Source organism: Platichthys flesus, chromosome 10, assembly GCF_949316205.1.
Source record: "Platichthys flesus chromosome 10, fPlaFle2.1, whole genome shotgun sequence".
Taxonomy (NCBI): Eukaryota; Metazoa; Chordata; class Actinopteri; order Pleuronectiformes; family Pleuronectidae; genus Platichthys; species Platichthys flesus.
This window is the reverse complement of record NC_084954.1, coordinates 21,754,267-21,774,999: the sequence shown is the minus strand read 5'-3', so window position 1 is coordinate 21,774,999 and position 20,733 is coordinate 21,754,267. Positions and strand designations below refer to the sequence as shown.

The 20,733-nt window shown below is 41.3% G+C and overlaps 1 protein-coding gene across 1 annotated transcript; it reads left to right on the top strand.

Moving 5' to 3' along the window:
• Positions 1-989: 989 nt before the first annotated feature.
• On the top strand, positions 990-20,305 carry LOC133962501 (uncharacterized). The gene is made up of 5 exons (XM_062398131.1): positions 990-1,045; positions 4,879-8,843; positions 9,771-9,891; positions 11,073-11,963; positions 15,875-20,305. Exons 2-5 carry the CDS (start codon positions 5,411-5,413, stop codon positions 16,449-16,451), a joined length of 5,022 nt encoding a protein of 1,673 aa, XP_062254115.1. The 5' UTR covers positions 990-1,045; positions 4,879-5,410; the 3' UTR covers positions 16,452-20,305.
• The last annotated feature ends 428 nt before the right edge of the window (positions 20,306-20,733 follow it).

The following is a 20,733-nucleotide window of genomic DNA, read 5'->3' as shown; positions in this document are numbered from 1 at the left end:
GGATGCCTGCTTCTACAGTCACATTGCTGTCACTGTAGCTTTTAGGCAGGAAAAGATGTCGTCAGGAAGTGTCTAACCATTATGTGTTAGATTATTGTCATGGGACAGAATTTTTTTAATTTAAAATCTTTTTTTATGTGTTTGCATATATCTGTATGATGGTGCTGATGACGACGTCGTCAAATTGCTCTGTACAGTATGTGTTGCTGTTTCTTTCTCTGTCTCTCTCACTCTCCCTGCCGCCTCCACAGTATGGTGTGTTGCATTAACGCTGAGGTGAGGAGTGGGAGGTAGAGGGCAAACTGAAAGGGCTACAAGAGGGATGGAGTGAGCAAGAGAAGAAACGAGTGTGTGTGAGTGGGAGACTGAATGCTAGAGAGATAAATAGATAGATAGATAGATAGATAGATAGATAGATAGATAGATAGATAGATAGATAGATAGATAGATCTGTCTGTCCTTCATTCTTCCCCTTTGTTACCTAATTTCTAAAATGTCTGATGGTAATGATTTCCCAAGGGCAACCCACTCAGGTCAAACTAAATCTAGAAGGGATTGTGAGGGGGAGAGAAAGATGGAGAGATCCCAACACAGAGACATGATGAGAGAGAGATATAAGAGGGAGAGATGAGCTGGTGGAAGAAAGTAAAGAGAGGCAGATGGAGAGGAGAAGTTGGTCTCTTTTCGGCTCCAAAGCTCTTAAATCCCTGAAGCTGTGTAGAGTGTAAACGGGAGGAAGAGAGGGAGATCGAGGAGGAGAGAGCGAGAGGTAGAGGCAGGCTATATTGAGGAGAAGAAAAGCAAGAAGAGAGAGAGAGAGAGGGTGAAAGGGAGAGGAGGTGGAGGAGGGTTTGCGTTGGTGTGTTGGTTGGCAGCGAGAGCGCTTGTCAAAAAAAAAAAACCTTCCTCTGACAGAAGGCATGATTCACAGCACAGAGTGAGAGAGGGGGGGAGAGAGGAAGAGGGAAACAAGCGACAGAAAGAGAGGAAAGCGGCAGAGATAAAGAGAGGGAGGCAGAGAGAAACGACAGGGACAGAGATGCCGGTAAGAAAAACAAACGAGAATGCTGATTTGAGACAGGATGACAACACATTACCAGGATGGACAGACTGGATTAGCGGATGCCTGTTAATGACTTTGAGCATGCTGATAAGGTTCTGGCTTTTCTATTGATCAGGATAAAATAGAGCAGGTGGCAGCAGCAGTGATGAAAGAGAGGGTGTGTTTGAGTGTGTGTGTGTGTGGAGGGAGGATGTTTAAGACCCAAGGCGCACTGAAAAGATAAAGAGATAGAAGGATTAGAGATCAGTCTGTCAATAGGCTCCTTTGATGGAGCTTCACTGATATATGAGGAAGGCATCACTAATACATACAAACGAGACAGTTCTTATATGACATCTAAGATGGTTTTTAGTGTTGATACTTGAGGATGACTGTGGAAACGTGTCTAAAGATGTTTTTCAGTGCGTGACTGTCAAACTGTTCTTTTCATTACTTGGAAAAAAGATGTGCTGGGAATGGAGTTTTGAATCAGTAAATTATTTTTCTAAAACTTCTTTCGTGATAAAAGTCGCGTCGTGCTGAGTTTGCCAGATCTCCCTCGATACTCGTGCCTTTCTGCGAGACAACGTTTAGAGCTAATTATCATATTAAGTGCTGTTGTTATCTCGCTCAGAGCTGGAGTTGGCTAAGGTGCTGTCATTGAAACTGTTCGGTGCATTGAAAAGTAGAAACATCCACATCAAATCCAATTATCATAATGTCGTTTTCATGTCATGTTGAAAATTCAGCGTCATATTTCTCATATTGACGAAGGGAACAGGTTTGAAGGAACGTTGACGTCATCTTGACTTTATTTTTGGAACCAAATTTGCATGGGGCTAAAAGAATTCTTAGTGCAAGCTGTCACAGTAACATCTCTCCAACTTCAAAACGCTTGAAGAGTTGTGACGATTTATCTTTTGTTGTCTTGGCTGGGAAGAGCTTTTCCCCCTCTAAGGTTGCCAGAACTGTTGTAAATTATGATCTACGATGTAATTTCTAAAAAATGTACCAGAGGGATTTGCCATGTACGTCTTCAGTATTTAGTTTAGGCTTTAGGGTTTGAGAGATAACATTACCTGAGGACTATCTTCAAAATTATATCATTTTTTTTGGTGGTGAGTGTTTTCACCCCTAAGGTTGTGAAAGGTGTTGGTATGCTTTATGTAAATATATATATCCTAACTAAGTTAAGCTAACTAGGGCTTCAGGTCTTTCTGTTGGAGAATACAATTATAGATAGGCTAACATTGAATTGTAATCATTTGTTGTTCTGTTGTCAATTTTTGTAATCCTTAAGGGCATAAAATATTTTGTAATGTCGCTAATATAAACGTGGCCAGCTAACTATTGAGTATTTAGCTTAGCCTGTTCCATTGGAGAACAGATTAAACTACATTATAAAGAACATTTAAGATTTAAATCATTTGTGATTTTGGTTATTAAGTGTTTTCACTATTATGATCGTGAAAAAGTACGGTATATTTTATATCGTAGTATGTGATGTGTACAAAATTCGATTAGCTAATCATAGGGCTACATTATATAACTTAGTATTACAACCGTCTCTGGGGTAAAAACGAAAAGCATTTGAACGTTTACCTTTTGTCTTCATGGCCCTGGTGTTCAAATATTTAACCCCTGCAAAATTGTACTAATTATAATACTAGGGCTTCATTATTTAGCTCAGTGTTTAGCCTGTCCTGTGAGGAAAAAAACATGATATATCTACATTTCTCTGTTGTCTTGGTGCTGAAGTGTTGGTCACACATGTGCAAACTGTTGGTATTTTATTTGTTTTAAGATTTAACATATACAAATGAATGAAGGGTTTTACCAACTATGGCTACAATTTCGAGGTCACTATTCAGGATGTCCACAGTACATCTGTACATCTGTACTGACAGCGTTTTTGAAGTGATAGCCTAACTACTGAATTACAAAAAGAAAAAAACAGAGAAACCACTTCAAGGGAAAGTTTAAAACATACAATTGGGTTTCCATGTGATCTCCCCTAATTTAAGTGGTGCTTCTCTATAGCATAATTGATATCCTGCTCCCCATTGGTTTGGTATTTCGTAATTGTTGGCTAGTCCCCTCGAAATGACAAGGTGAAGATAATGGATGGATGGATGGTTTTTTGGTATATGTTGAGTGTTCTAGGGATTTTGGGCTACTATTGAAATCAATCGACAGAGAAGACGGTTTTCTACATTTTCAGACAGCTGTGAGCTACTTTTGCTCTCAGGTAATTGTTAAGTGCTCTGCAGTCACTGCTGGATTGCAATTAAAGAGGCACTCAGAAATTTAACATTGCACCGTCATTAAGTTAAGGGATTCACAAGAGACAGATTGACTGCACTCGACAGTATGACTTTTACTTTCTATTAAAAATAAAAAATAATATATTTTGTTTATTATTGTATTGCAATTCAAGACTATTTGTCTACAGATCCTCTCTGTTTGCCTTTGAAGAACCACATTTCAAGCTCGTAACCCAGACTTTTGTATACAGTGGGTACGGAAAGTATTCAGACCCCTTTACATTTTTCACTCTTTGTTTCACTGCAGCTAAGATTCTGTTTTGAAACAGTAATATGCTTAGAAATCATGACAATTTCTGGTAGGTTATGCATCAGATCATCTAGCTTCCGTGTTATGTTTAGACAGACATTAGCACATCACATGCTCCGTTTACCAGTCTGTGAGCTTGATTTGCCCACATGCATGGTTGAGAAATCTGCTCTGTATTAGCTCGGATAGGACATGAGACTTTACAATTATTCAGTGGGTATGGAAAGTATTCTGACCCCTTTACATTTTTCACTCTTTGTTTCATTGCAGCCATTTGATAAAATCAAAAGAGTTCATTTTATTTCTCATTAATGTACACTCAGGACCCCATCTTGACAGAAAAAAACAGATATGTAGACATTTTTGCAAATTTATTAAAAAAGAAAAACTGAAATATCACATGGTCATAAGTATTCAGACCCTTTGCTCAGTATTGAGTAGAAGCACCCTTTTGAGCTAGTACAGCCATGAGTCTTATAGGGAATGATGCAACATGTTTTTCACACCTGGATTTGGGGATCCTCTGCCATTCTTCCTTGCAGGTTGGATGGTGAACGTTGGTGGACAGCCATTTTTAGGGTTCTCTAGAGATGCTCAATTAGGTTTAGGTCAGGGCTCTGGCTGGGCCAGTCAAGAATGGTTACAGAGTTGTTCGGAAGCCACTCCTTTGTTATTTTAGCTGTGTGCTTAGGGTCATTGTCTTGTTGGAAGGTGAACCTAAGGCCTAATTTTGAGGTCCAGAGCACTCTGGAAGAGGTTTTCTTCCAGGATATCTCTGTACTTGGCTGCATTCATCTTTCCTTCAATTTCAACCAGTCATCCTGTCCCTGCGGCTGAATTTACCCCCATAGTATGATGCTGCCACCACCATGTTTCACTGTTGGGATTGTATTGGGCTTAGAATTAACTCGTTAATTCTTAGAATTAACGAGTTAATTCTCAGTGGTATGATTGGAGATAACCAGGCACTGCTCATCACCTGCCCAATACGACCCCAACAGTGAAACATGCTGGTGGCAGCATCATGCTATAGGGGTGTTTTTCAGCTGCAGAAAGATCCAGTCAAAAGCACAGAGGACATGATACAACTGGTTTTACAGGTTAAGCAGAAAATTGAAATGTTTAAAATGCATTGCACATTCAACATCATTGACTATATGAACCAATGTCTGATATAAAAAATATAATAACCCCCTAACTTGGATTTGACTTGTTCAAGCTTTTTTAAATGAATTTATTTTCCTTTGCTTTATTTCCTACAGACCGATGACATAATCAAATGATTCAACCTGAATAAGCCAAGACGCTTTGACTGGATTCAGTCTATCACTCACTGCACACCGACTTTCTGTTGCTCTGTGGATGACAAACTTACACTTGGCTCAGAAGTGGGACAGAAGATGAGCTAAGAACAGTGACCTTGTGGATATAAAAAGTGGACATTTTTTCTTTTCCTGTGATTTGTTTCTAGGAAATCTCTCTGGGATGCTTCCTGTTGTATGGATACATTTCAATTTAAACATTATGTCATTTACAATGTCTTTTTGTCATGGAGATTTTGACAAGAGGATTTTTTTCATCACAAGTTTATCCTGACCACCCTTACATTTCTGTTATTATTTTATTTTTTCATGGCCCCTTCAAAGCCAGCTGCCATGTGTCTTGCACATTCTGAAAGACCTTTTTCAAGCAATTATTTTCAGATTTAGTGACATTAACAACTTCACAATTCACCCTTCAAACTTCACACGTGCCTCCCACCAATCCCTCCCACCATCAGCTTTCCACCCAAGCATGGGCAAGCCTCTTAGCCGTCCAGGGTGTTTCAGGAAGAGCTCTTGCTGCCTGGAGAAACATGGAGCTGGGGATGGGAGAGTGGGAGGGCGAGATGTAGGAGTGGAAGGGGGATATGGAGATGGCTACATACCCCAGCGATCCATCTATGATACCATGTGCATCAACCAACAGATTGACAGCCATCACCACCACCCTGGAGAGTCCATACGGCGAGATGCTGGTGGTGACACAAATTTCATCTACTCTGCAAGTGGCTCTCTCAGATTTAGCAGGTCCCCAGGTGACATGTTTGATCCACAGCCCCGCTCCTTAACTCCAAACCCTTCATTTGTGCGCCGACTAGATGAAAGAGCCATTTATGATTCACTGAAGCTGGGGGGTCATGATGTCAATGGTGGTGGCTGCCACTCGCCAGGACATTTTACCCGATCAGTTTCCCCCTCTGTATCCTCATTCTCAGCACCAGGAGTTTCCTCCTCATCCAAGAAACACCACCATCACCACCACCATCACCATGGAGACAGCACAAAGAGCGGAGATGGTCAACATTCCTGGAAAGTCTTACCACCTGCACAACATCTCGAGTGTCTTGAGCTAACCACAACTGAAATGATGGACAGAGGAGGAGGTTATCTAAACCCAGGACACTATCCTCCCACAGGTGGCCTGTCGTCCTCTCTTACCTCCCCCCTTATTTCCCCCTTCTCTGGCTCTCCTCTTTCTTCAGGGTACCATACTCCAGTATTTTTCTCCCCTGCCAAGCCTCGCCCTAGTCAGTCTCAGAGTTTGCGCTGTTCCCCTCCACAGGTCGTTCAGCCAAGGCATTACTCTCAAACCCAGAGTCTTAGGTTGTCACCACCCCAAGAGCTTAGACGATCACCCTACCGTTCCCCGCTCGTCCAACTCTCTGCTCATGACCTTGAGCAGGACCTTAGGGAGCGGGGAGGAGGATGGGGACGCAGTGAGCGAGAAAGGGATTGGGAGAGGGAGAGAGAAAGGGAGATGGAGCGAGGGTGGGCCCAGCGAGAGTGGGAAAGAGAGAGGGAGAGAGGCAGACTGGAGAGGGAGAGAGCGAGAGAAAGGGAGAGGAGGGAAACATCTTTTGGGACCTTTGGATATGGCAGACCAGTCCCTCTGCACTCAGAAAGAGACTCTGTGTTTTTAGATCACGACCAGGGTTTAGACACAACACCCCTGTTGCTTCCCCAGCCATCACCTTCACCCTCCCCCAATGCTGCCCCCAGAATGGGCACCTGCGCAGTGGGTAGGAATAGAGCTGGATCAAGGGTTGGTCTTGAAAGTGTAGGTGGGGGAATGGTTTCTAAGTTTGAGAATGGGAGTGTTGGTATGGTGTTAGTTGACAGCAAATCTGGATGTGGGCCAAGGTTAGTATGTGAAGTTAGTGTTGGAAACATGTCAGAGGCTGAAATCAGGGCTGGGATACATGAACATCACAGAACTGAAAGCTGGAAAAATTATGAAGAAGGATCCAGGTCTAGCATTAGAAATGGGTCTGAAATAAGAATGGGTCCCAAAGTGAAAACAAGACCAGGAGGACGGAATTTGGAGGGAAAAGTGCAATCTGGGGTAGAGATAGAAAATATGTCTCCAGCTGTGAAGGAGGGACACAGGGGAGGGACAAGGAGTGGGGAAAGAACTGGAAGGGGTTTGTCTAAACCAGAAGTCATTGATGAGGCTGTTCCTTCAGCTCCAACTGATACTGAGGACAGGGTCAGGCCTGGAAATGAATTTGTGGTTGGAGCTGGATCAAATTCAGGAATTAAGCAAGAGGCAGGGGTTGATGCTGGTTCAAGTCATATGGAAAACAGGGCTGGAACAGAAGCTGGAGTTGTAGCTAAAGTTAATAATGAGGTTGGTTCAGAAGCGGAGTCTGGAGAAGGTGCTAAAGTTGAGACAGAAGTTAAGATCGCATTTTCATCTGAACCAGAGGCATTACTAGAACCTGGTGTTGAAGATGAGACCGAGATCCTGGGTGAGGCTGGGACTGGGGTTGTCAGTGATGCCCAGAACAGCGCTATGACAATGGATAAAGGTCTGATATGTGATGCTTCTGCACATAAAGCTGAAGTTCCCCCTTCAGATCAGGCTGAGAATATGCCTCTGGATATGGATAAGATTGAATCTAGTGATAAAGAGAAAGGTTCCAGACCCCACAAATCCAAATCTTCTAAGTCCAGTTCCAGGTCACGACCTGGCACAGCCACTGGGCTGCGACCAGGCGTAGTAAGCCCAAAACTAAGCAGGGGGCTTGGAGACCTTGAATCACAAGGCCCCTCTGAAGGCATTGAGTCAACCTGGCCTCGTCGAGTCATGGTTAGAAAGAGGACTGTTAGGCAAGGTGGAGCACTCCATAACCTCCCTATTCTCCCCCCACTCCCTTCTGTCCTCTCAGCATTGGAGAAGAGACGCCCCCATGCCCTTCTCCACCCCCGCACAGGTCACTTCTCAGAAAACCCACTATCAAGCGTAATTAATTCGACAAGTATTGTGGGAAGATGCTCACTTAAAGAGCCCTCCCATTCAGAATCAGCACAGGTGGTGAGTTTGGTGGGCAGGGCTTCCTTGAAAGAGCAGAACTTGGAGAACTGGAGGGTCTACAGTGAGCAGGAAGAGCCCAGTAGATCGCGGAGCAAGGAGAAACAAGGAGAGCAGAGTAAGGAGAACAGGGAACAGACAACTGAAAGGCAGAACAGGAGGGGTAAGGAAGAGAAGAAAGAAAAGGAGAAGAGGGAAGCGAGAGACAAAAAAGAATACAAAGTGGATAAGCTAAAAGAGAAGGTTACAGTCAGTGAGGGGATATTAGAAGAAACCAAACAAGAAATGAGAAGAATGGAAGAAAAAGTCCAAGTAATTTTACACAAAACTACAGAAGTAAGAAAAGAGAGGGATGAAGAAATAATGTCTGAAAGGTTGGTGGGCAGAGATAAAATGATCAAAGTTGAAATACAGGAGCAACATGAACAAGAGTTGGAGGTGGTTACATTTCAAAAAGAAGAAGTTGAACTGAAAGGAGGAGGAAGTGGGACACTTGGAGAGGAAGGAGGGATGGAGAGATGGGAGGATGTCCTTGACGTGGTCAACACATTATGGGATGATGGCTGGGAGAAAGGGGGCGCAGGAGGAGAAGGTGATACAGATTCCCTCTCAGGGTCACTGCCGCGTTGGCCTCTCCTCCGGCCCCCGGTTGGCTTTGGGGGATCGCACCCTCCCTCCTCGGCAGCCTCAGAGCTCAGCCTCACAGAGTTAGAAAGGAGAGCGAGGGAGCTGGACTCTGACCTGGAACACTTAGACCTGTCTCAGCCCCACAGGGACTCCCAGGATCTGTACCAAACACTGCCAGAACCACAGAGGGCTGACATGTACCAAACGCACCCTGGGCCTCAGAGGGAAAAAGCTGCTCCGATGACAGGTACATATTTGTTGGATTTCATTAATGTTAACTTATCTTTTATGTTCCCTTGTACTTTTCATTCATATCCGTGCAGTTACATAAGCTTAGATGACGCTTCTAATGCCAGACAGACACAAAAATTAAATAAGGGACAAAGAAGAAATATCTCCCGGTGAAAAAGCGATGACCTACATGTAGGAGAAACTGAAAAATATGTCATGAGAGTTTGAAGTGGTAAGAGCTGATGACGATGATTGTGTGTTGTCAAGAAAATCACCTGATCTCTGCAGTGGAGATAATACTTGGCTTCCTGCCTCTGTATGCGGCACCTGGCTGCTGAATAATGCCAAGGATTTGTTGCTGTTATGAGCGTGTCTGTCCAGATAACCTCCCCTTGTGTTGTGCATGAGTGAAAGGCACATTGCAGATAAACTCTATAGCCAATTCTCCGGATTTCACTCAGAGGTCATGCCTGAAAACGGCTATACTGAATTCTGAGAAGCTTCAGTTAAGTTAGAAATTTACCAGCATTAGTATGGTGGTAGATGATCATCTTTAAAACAAGGGCGCATATTAGGTAACAATGCACGAGCCACCTTCATGACTTCAGTTAGCGCTTGTGTTTTTTTCCATTTAAAATAATAAAGACAATGCTTACTGATTGTCTCATGTCAGAGGAACGGTGGGTGATATCAGCTTTTCTCATTGCCTAAATATGGCTTTGTAAACGTTGACACCGTAACTTAGAAAATAGTTTTGTCACAAACCTGTGCTTGTGTCACTTCTCTTATCTCGCAGAAATACCTCAACCAGAAAAATCAATGAATGTTACAGTCAAGAAAACAAAACAAACATTGGGCTGGCTGTAAAGACTAAAACACGAATGGGAAATATATTGTAGGATGTACCGAGTATGTCTTCTGTTCAACTTGTTTCATTTTCCAGGATTGGGGAGCAGATCTCAGGTCATTTTGGAGCTTTCTGCTATGGCCTCACCAGCTACAGACACAGACAGAACTGCTGACTGGTCAAAACAATCTGCTGGGACTTCCACTGTTGGCACAAGGTAATTCCATGAACAATTGAACATGGTTATTGTGAGCACTGACCCACCACATGTTGACATATATCCTGACTCAAAGCACATAGCACAAGGCAAGAACAAAATCCATATTTGAATTCTGAAGACATTCTCCAGCTGAAGACATTCTCAAGCGGTAATCAAAGTCAGTTCATGTCAAGCCCACCCTGCATCACACATTGGTATCTATTTGTTTTGGGGGTCTGTTTGGGGAATTTTTAAGCTTGATGATATTTTAATATTTCAAATAATTTTTTGATATCGCGCTTGACACTTAACATTTTCAAACGCTTTATGTTTCTGAGAATGGAATGGCAAAATATATTTAATGGAAAAAATAATTCAATAAATTTCTAATTTACCTATCTTTGATATTTTTTGAATATAGTTCAACTAGATTGTCCCTGGCATCTACTTTTAAATAAATGCTAAAATAACTTTTAATATTTTTAATTTATTTTTAAACTTATTGAAACTGACCAGGCAATTACCTAATATAGTAAATAGCAGTGGCAATATAATCAAAGAATAGAGGACAGTAGAGTTAAAGAATTAAACATGGAAAATGTTAAAAGAAAAAAGATCTCTGTTTATTTTCAGGGCAGTTTAATACAACTGACATTGCATCAATTCAAACACTGCCATTTAAAGTATTTTATGTGTATAAAAGTGACTTGGTGGGAGAGTAAATTGTTCACTCGCACATTTGTTGTGTTTGTTTGTGTTGCGGTTTCATTGCTTTTCATATGTCATCATCATTAACTTATCAGTGGTAGAAGAGCAGAGTGTCTACCAATAGTTCTGGCAATGTGAGACCGGTGTCAAAGAAACAGTGTCTAAGTTTGTCCTGAATATGGCTTTAGCAGATCACTATAGCAATTTGCTCCCCATGAGATCCATGACATGGCTTCAACCAAATTAGAGAGCCAATGTCTTCATAATAATGTGTCCATCACCAAGGCATCTGTGCAAGCATTCAAATTAGAGCAACAAAAAATGCTGCAAAGTGCTCTGTGGGTCTGAGAGTCAGAAACAAGTCAATTGTCTTGATCTAATAAAATAGGTACTCGACAGGTTGTGGTAATGATAGTGAGTATTAAAAGTCAAGAAGCTTATGAGACACAAGGGAATGAAGCAGTCATTTGACTGCTTTGTCTTTTTTCTAGCTCTACTAAGGAGGACAGCTCTCCAGACTCCAACTTAACGCTGGAGTCCGACTCCAGTGGTGTCTTCCTCTCCTTATCCAATCAGAGCCAGGAGGAGACCGGCTCTGACAGTGACCAGCCTGTCAGTGGGTCTGACTTAGGCAGCAGCACGTCACTGGAGAAAGACGGGAACGATGGATTGCTAAAGGAATGGGGACGGGAGGAAAGTGCAGAGCTACAGTGGTGCTACCCATCACTCCTCAACACCTCCTCACATGAAGACATAGAGGGATATGTTGAAAATGAGGAAGTAGAATCTGGAATGATGGAGGGAGAGGAAGAAAGTGAGAAAGATAGAAAGATCGGAGTAGTTTCAATAATGAAGTCCTCAATCCACCATACAGACTTTGAGGACTTGTCTTCTCTGAATGACCCATCGAGTCAAGAAATACCACCTAGGAGAAAAGTGACCGTCATGGGAAGTGATTACCCTCTTCCTCTGTCTCCCTCAAAACCACTCAAACACTTTTTCGATCCCAATCAGAAGCCAATCAGAACCTCAGGACTAGACTGTGGTGATATAGATCCCTTCGTCCAATCAGACAGCTTTGTTTACCTTGCAGTTTCGGCAAGACCTTCCTCCCATGGAGATGTCACTACAATGACAGAATTTCCCAATCATGATACGAAACAAGATTCAATACTAACAAGACTTGATGATACAAAGCTATGTTCATATAGCATGAAAAGACACTTAGACCTGTCAACTCAGGAACAGTATGCCAAGCTGACTCACCTAGCCCCACAAAAACCAGAGGAAGGAGATTTTCTGTGCACGGACAGCTTTGTCTATTTGGCTGCTCCAGCTTGCCTACTGCTCGGCCCTGCAGGAACCACATCATACAGTGGCAGGTATGTGCAGTTTTCCTTTATTCCCTATAACCCTGGTAAATCTAATTTCTTTGAATTCACAGAATTCATTAATTCAGCCAGAAACCAATATATTTCAACTTGGTGGAAGACAGCCAAGTAAGGTAGCCCGGTCCGTCTTTCTATATATCATCAGGTTTCCCGAGGGGACACTTAGAAGCCCAGATGGGATTTGTGATTCCTCTAGTATGTTGACTCATGTCATTTTATTTCTAAAGCCAAAAGTCACAACAACAACAAAAATGGCGTAGTCTACATCACAAGTCTTGATTTTTTCTCAGGGCTTAACAATTTGATTCACAAATGTTCTTCCTTTGGGTCTCGTCCCAGCTGGATATGCCACGAAAACCTTTACAGGTAGGCATCTAGGAATCATCCTAATCAAGTGCCCAAGCATCTGGCTTTTGTTGACACGATGGAGTAGTGATTTAACTCCATCCAGGGGTCTTAACACACGTTCCATTTTTCCTTAATGGAATATCTGGTTGAGGTGTATGGCTACAAGATTTTCATTTCCCAACTTCAGAAAAAAAAATTCCACATCTAAGGATAAGGATAAGAAAATGGAATCTATGTGAAAAGTTTCCATTGTTGACACATGGGCACTTGAATCTTGTCCTTTTTAAATCATTGGGAGCTAGAATCAGTGCAGTGTAGTGATCGTGGACAGGAGTCAATGTGTCAAAGATGTGCCAATACATGCGCTCGCTAAATTGTGAGTGAGCCTCAGCTGTCATCATAACATTTCTTCCCATTTTTAAAGCATCAAGTTACTAACTAATACCAAACTTACTAAAAAATGACCACATTCCTACATCAGTGTGATAAGAACTAGCCAAAATGACCTAAATCATTGATCGAGAAGCTTTGTTTTCTCTATTGGGGGACTGTTATCATGTTTATTTGTATGTATAGTCAATTGTAGTACCCAATTAACCTATTGATCTTTCAAATGTTTGGCTCAGAGTACATCTGAGGCAGCATAATTATCAAGAGGCTAAATGGACAGAAGATGCACAACTTTGGGGAGGCCTTAGAGAAAGTCCAACCAGAGTGTTCAGGAAGAGGAGACAGGGCTTTGTCTCCTATATATATATAAGTAGTTGAAAGGGATAGTTCAACGCAAAATGAAAATGTACTCATTATCTACTCACCACTATGCCGATGGAGGGATGAGTGAAGTGTTTGAGTCCACAAAACAAATTTGGAGTTTAAGCGGTAAACAGCGTTGCAGCTAAATCCAATCAAATTGAAGTAATCGGTGATCATGTCTTCAAATGTATAAAACAATTAGAAAAACCTGAAAGGCCTCCATACTGCTCCTGCGTTGTCGTTCAAGAGTCCGTAAGCCAGGACATTAAAATTCGATTCGAAACAGCGTCATCTGCACCATGTTTTTAACCTTAATATCATCTGATTACCACCCGCCTGGAGTGTTCTTGCGGGCAAATCTTTTTTGCTGTGTTACAGGAGCTTTAAGGGTGTTGAGTGTCCTATGTAGCCTTGCAGGAGGCCTTTTTCTCTGGAAGACAACAGGAAGGGGAGACTCAGTTAGAATTTGCTCTTGCTTTGATGTGTCCAAAACAGCATGTGCCGTATGACATGCCCAATGCTGAATGTTTGCTGGGAACCAGTTTATTGGGCAGGTCTTGGATAGCGCACTACATCGCAAGCTAAAGCAGTATGTGCGCAGGTGGCCGCTAGCTATTTTACTTGACATCAGGGGAGAGGCAATCAGGTGGGAACGGGAGGGTCTGCCAGGGGGTATGAGAGGTCGTAGTAATTTGTTTCCCTTTGCATTTAGTATACAGTATGTAGACCAGGGTGCTCATCGGGCAATGGCTTCTCAGGTCTCTGAAATGGGTGAGATGAGGGCATTGATGAAACATCAGCAAGAGCAGCTTAATCACCTCACTCAAAGTATTGCTCTTTGCAGAGCGCCCACAAGCGCAGCCATCCCTCTGGTAGTTGCCCCGCTCACGCCCATGCCCGCCTCACAAGCTATCCCAGTCCCGCCCTGGCTTCGGAAATCTACTGCCCACCAAATTGCAGGGCCACAGTTCTGGTGGGGCCTCTACTGGCTCAGGTGTTGATTAAAGTGGTTTGGCAGATGCTCAAGGTTGATTTAATTGTGTCCACATCTAGCTTTGTGGCAGTGAAAGGTGGGAGGTGAAGGGGGAAACTGCAAATGGATTAGACTAAGGGGCATTAACCATTGTAGTCAAAACTGCAACAACACCACCGTGGCGTTCCAGGGAAAATGTGGACCTCAAAATCAGTAGGGGAGAGCGGCGTAATGTGGGACATTTTTACATTTGCTCCCCTCTAGGCGAGCGAAAATGATATATCAGTAAAATGTACACATTTCCCATTAATTCAGGATGTTTTCTAGCAATGGAAATGATCAGAATGTATTCAGGACAAAGGGCAGTGAAAATATGATTGTTTTAAAAACTGGAGCAAGGCCATGGAACTGGTCAGCTAGTTGTTTCAAGTGTTTGGCAAGCTCCTCCTCCATCTCATCTGTGAATATTTTCTTTACCTCAGCTACTGCACCCCAAGCTACTGATTTTACTTTCCCTTTCTCTTTTTTCTTTATGAATCTTTTGAGGGTTATCTTGTCAATATTTCTATCCCTTCCAGCTTTTCTTAAGGACTTCTTTTCTTGCATGACCTCAGCGGCTGCACTCTCCATCTCTGTGAGGGGTGTTTGGCCCCAGGTTGTCTTCCTGGTGTATAGTTTCTTGGCATGATGGCTTTTCTACAATGTTTGTGACATTAAAAATAAAACATATATAATGTTATATAACACTTAAATGTGTTTAAGACTAAGACTCATTCGGGTTCATTATACTGAGCGAGACAGGAGAAGTGGTTAAATTTGATTAAAAATAAAGATAGTTATTAACCAACAATATATTAAAGGGGAATGCATTTTCTGGAAGAACATACTACTAAAAAAACATTTATTGCATTAGCAGAAATTATATACTGTTAAAAGAAATCCAAACTACGCAAACACAAACTACAAAGATTTACTGCCTGAGGCTTATCAATGGAGAGGTGGAGTAGAGGAGTGAATGAAGGAACGTCTCAATATCAAATTGGTTGCTTGCTCCGCCCCCCCCTCACTCGCTCAGGGAGACACAGTGAGATCAGAGCTCTTTCACATTAAGCAGCCGCTCAGTGACTGACTGCTTCTTAACTATGCAAACAGTAAAAAAACACAGAGTTTCTCTGGTCTCAGCTTATCAGAGATCAGCGCCTCAGCTTCTCGATCAGAGCAGAAGCTGCAGTTGGTTTCCACTGAGCTGAAGTATCTGTTTGCCTCCAGTCTGACCTGCTCTTGCTTTTTGTTTTAATATTTCGCCAACTAAAATATATCTGTTTAAGCTATTAGGCTGCAGCTATATGTTTTTATTTATTTAAAAATAGGGTATTTCTTATTTCATACATTTTCCACAAATATGGGGAGGACTCAAATAGCCCTACACAGTTCTGTGTTTAATTTATTTCAAAGTAGGCCGACACTTGCCTGTGTATTTTGTTTGTTTGTTATGTTGTTGCTTTTCTGTTTGAGTAGCTGGCTGAAAGCAAAGAAGTAGAAGCTTACCTTTTATTGGTAACCTAACTGTTACGGTTAATTGTTTCTGAAATAAGAGGCCTGACTGCTATGTTCACAGCCAGCTTGAAACAGAAAATATTAACCCATGGTTTAACTGCACTATAGGCTGAGTCCTTGTTTACCTGAAATGTGCACTAATTTTACTTTGTACCGCCATGTTCGGCAAGGTTGTTTTTCAATAAAATAAAACATTGGCATAAAGCAAGCCAAGATGTCATTTTTTGACTTCTTCTATTTTACTCAGATTCTGTCTGTCATTTTCTTCCAGGGAGTCAGACTCGGAGAGTTCAGGATCCGGTCCTGTTGATGAGTCAGTGCTTGGTTGTGGTTCAGTGGCAGGGGACAGTGACTGGGACTCAGACCAATCCGAATCCGTTCCCAGTCGCTCCTCCAGAAGCTCTGCTACTGGGGACAAATCTGCTGGTGTGTCACAACCAAAGCAGCTGCCTACAGAGCCCGACTGGGACCTGATTGGAGAAAACACTGAACCTGAAGTGCTGAGTGAGCTTTTCAACGAACAGGACAGAAACAACAATGGCAAGGCAGGAAATGTTACAGGGGTTACCACCTGTGTGGCAGCGACGCCAGGCACTCCCATGGCATCTCAGGCTGGCACTTCACCAGTCAAGGCGTCAACAACAGTAGAGCAGTCGTCGACATCCAAGAGAGTGACATGGCAGTTTAAACCAGCCCAGAGGTCAGTCTGCACAGGAAGCAGAAAGGAGAGAGACAAGGAAATGACATCAGCCCAGTTCTCTGAACTGGGAGAAGGCGAGACGCATAGACCCCCACCTTTGTCTTCATCGTCTTCATCATCTTCTCCTTCGTCATCTTCCTCCGGTTGACGTGTGAAGGAAATGGTTTTGGTTCAACCACTTGGGAAGAGCTTTCATTGCCCGAAGTGATTGGTTTGGAGAAAGGTATATAATATATCTTCAACTTGTTTTATAGAAACTGATCGCTTCAAAAACTACAGCTTTTTTGCCTGTATCTTCTGCATCTTGCTGCTGCCATTGCCTTCTTATGACCTTATAAAGGTTGCATAAAGGACTAGTTAATTGTTGCTTTTTTCTTAGATTAGCTTAAATAATATCGTATATGATGAGTTTAAAATTGGGACGGTGTGAGACTCAGGCTACAAGGAACCCTTCAGGTTGAGATTGTGTGGAAATACAGCCACTGAAAGAGCATTTTAGGTAAGATATGCAAAGTGTCATTACTAATGCGTTATATCAACAGTGAACTTTTGAAACACAGGGTTGATTTATTAGTTTCCTGTTCACATATTCTCTATATAAATAATACATATTATATCTGTGAGTTTTTATTCTATTGAATGTATTGTACAGGATACACACTCCTCCAAAAAACATCCACCCTAAAACATTACACATATCAGAAATTCCTAATTATTTTGTTGAAAATTTTAAAATGTATTTCAGTATTATAATTCAGTTACAATAACACATGTTAAATGTGTCATGATGACTGATGGAGAGAGAATTTCTGTTTTCTTTAATATTTATAGAAATTACACATCCTCCACCACATAATGACCTGACTTTAACAATTAATCTTACTAATTAATTTTTGTAATTAATAAACTAACTTTTAAAAAACGATGAGCTCGAACTTTACAGCGTATAATGTATTTTTTAATCAGATTCAACTTTACAGTGTATTTAACAGTGTGTTGATAATACATTTTAAACATTGAATGTACAAACATAATAAAAATACAAAAATAACTGAAGGATTTAGTTATAAAGTTTGACTTAAATCTTTATCTATTAGATTAAAAAAATGTGAATGTAATAATTTAGCAATATGCCTACAGTCTAATGCTATACACTATGTTTCATTTGTGGAAATTTTGCCTGATTGGAGTGGACAATAATGTTTGAGATACATTTTTAAATACAGTCAATTACCAATTGTAAATGCAGCCGTACATTCATTTAGAGGTTCAATGTGTCATATTAGGTGGTTTGGTTCAACTGCCATTAACAATGAGACCATGACTGAGATGACCCATGACTTTGTCTCTGTGTTTTTAGTGCCAGCGATCTCAAAATAAAGACTTAATTTCCCTTAATTCTCTCTTAAATCCACTCTCTCCTTTCCTCTTTTGCATCTTTGGCAATGCTGAAGAGGTTAAACATGTTGGAGACATGTTTTTTTTTCCATTTGCCTCTCACTCTAATTATTTCACAATAAGAAAATACTTAAACTTTTGCTTTGATTGTACCCAGATTAAAATACTCTAAAAGATTTCCCCTCCAAATCCGAGTTGGCGGCACAGAATGTCAAATTCAGTTTGGAGGCTGGAGGAGCTGCCAGTCATCCCAGCAGTGGTCTTGTTGTTGAGTAATCATTAAGTACTAATGTCTTGATTTACAGATGTTAAAATGATACATGTATCACCTTTAAAAGAGTGCACAGTGCTATCAGATCAATTACTTTATACAAGTATGGCAAAAGAAAGGTGGACGCTTCACAAATGATTGTCCCTTACGCAATAATCGATTTTGTAATGCCATCATGAAAGGCTGCGTGGGAAGAGTGTATGGGCCGAGAGGCAAATCAGCTCCTGATCAGGTTTAGTTGTTTCTCAGATTTGCTCTTGAATTTCAGAATGGTTAATGAGATGTAACTGAACTTTGACAACCTCCAAGTAAACTGATTGTGTCTTAAGGTGGGCAAACGCTGTGCGAGACATGTTGTTCTTGAATTCAGCCTGACGCTGTGCGATTAATCATCTGAGATGTGAAGCCAAAACTCTCTAGCGCTTTCACTACACTGTCCGATTTTTTCACGCAACCTGACTGACCTCACACTAAATTACCTGATGGGGTTTGTGTCAAAGATGAAATCGTTACTTGTTTTGTTAATAATAAAGGAGAACCATAGAAAGAGTAGCTAACTACATTTGAGGCTACAATATTATAAATTGATCACTAGCTACCCTCTGGACACTGTACAGTAGGAGCCCCGTTATCCCTCTATCTTTTTTGTCTTGCTATACATTTTTTTCTAGCCATGATCTAAATTTTCCTGTTATTGTTTCATGCCATGTGGGAGAGCCTGACATGTCGAAAACTCATCCAACCGTCTGGCGAGTGGCGGAAACAATCTGAACACAACAATGCTGACAATCTGTTTGACTCTAAAATGTGTCACGCAACTTAGAAATGAAACTTGGGCTCAAATCGCACAGCGTATTTCCAGCTTTTGTGTTTCGGGAGTGAAGGGGATGACTTTGAATCTGGAAGGTGACTCTGTTCTAATGCAGCAGCCATATTTATTGATTGATGGTTTGAGATAGGTGCTTTTATTTTTAGAAGCTTTAAATGCTCCCACGGTCCTAAGTTCAAATGATGATGCTTTTCGGCAAAACCCGTAATGCACCTGTCAAGTTCTGTGATATATTTAATTCTGGTGCTTTTGAGCACATATGTACAAGCAAATCCACAGAGGAATGAGGTGCTTCATTGGCATATCTTTGTTTTTAAAGCTACAGATCTTTTTTTTTACTTTTTTAAGAAGTCAGTTACGGCTGAACTAATAACTGATTACGTTTTAAAACTACTTGGTACTTTCTTACCCATTTCATAATGCATTCAGCATATATTGCTTGATATCAGTTTAAAATCCAACAAGCACTTCAAATCATAATGAAGGTTGCAAGCATCAACACATTGAAGGTGAGCTTTACGCATGGCTTAATGACTCACTTTCTGGCCAAATTGTCCAGTGTGTGTGTTCTGAAGATTTTAACATTAAAAATCAGTTAAATCTGTCATAATGTTTGTGGTCTCCCACGTTTTTAAAATCGGTCCAGTTGAAAATCCTTTAGTGTGCAGCTGCCATTAGGTGGCGAGGGGATCCTAAGTAGGAAAACAAAGGAATATATAATAAATCATTATAGAACCACATGTCATTGAGTTTATTACTTGAATAGGCACAGCCAGACAACAAATACTTGGGGCCTTTATCACATTATGAATAGGAAGTGAAGTCTGTCTGGCACACCCATGCCCAGGTGCCTTACTCGGACACTTAATGGGAGAAATATGAGAAAAAGAAGGCCGACATGGCAATTCTTGAACTTTACAATGGGTTTTGTAAACTGAAAAAAATATGAATGTTAAAGTTTGTTGTGCCAACGCTTTTAGGCGATTGCCAACAGCCAGACTTTTTCCATCCTTCATCCAAATAATTTACATCCTATTTATTATTATTATTATTATTATTATTATTATTATTATTATTATTATTATTATTGTCTTGGTATTCAACATATTTATATTCAGCTATGTTATACAAATAAAATGTGATTGAACCTCTTCAGCTTAGCCTGTCTAAGTCTTGACAAAACCTAGAATATCAAACAAACACCTGTGTGACTGGTTGAATGGAGAATTAGCGGTTCCCATGGTTTAGCGAATAGAGAGCTAATCAAACCTGATCTGTTGTGTTTCATATTTTACTTGAGTGGAGCCAACAAATTGAACATCAACCAAATTACTGGACTAAAAACTGCCATACAGGCGACCTGGAACTTCCAGATATTAAACACAGGGTTCGTATCATTAAGAGTGACCTCTTCTTTGAAAGTGGCAAACAGGACAGGGTGGCCTTCCACACAGTTTGGACACATTCCATTCACATTTCACATGAGAGCTAAATATATATATATATACATTAGGCGGGTGTATGTGTTATGAGAGACATCATTTTCACAGATGCTATCTCATGCCTCCCCCTCTTTGATTCTTTATGAAAGATTGCATTGGAACACATCAAGCTCAGCAGAGTCAGTCTTTTTGCAGCCTCACAGTCGAACTCCAGTTGCTCAGTGATCGGGGCAAACGATGGCCTCTTAACGCGATCACGCATGGAGAGCGTAGCTGTTTATTTGAAGCTGACTGTTTCCTGTTGTAGAAATCAGGCAGAACATTTATGAACACCAGGACAAACTGTTTGGTGGCGCACACTGCCTGTATTTACACTCTCCTGTGTCTCATTCTATGACGGCTGTTTACGTGACACTGTTCATTACAAGTAACCTGCGTGGGATTTTCAAGTAGCACTTGAAAAACATGTTCTCTATTGGAATAATTATGT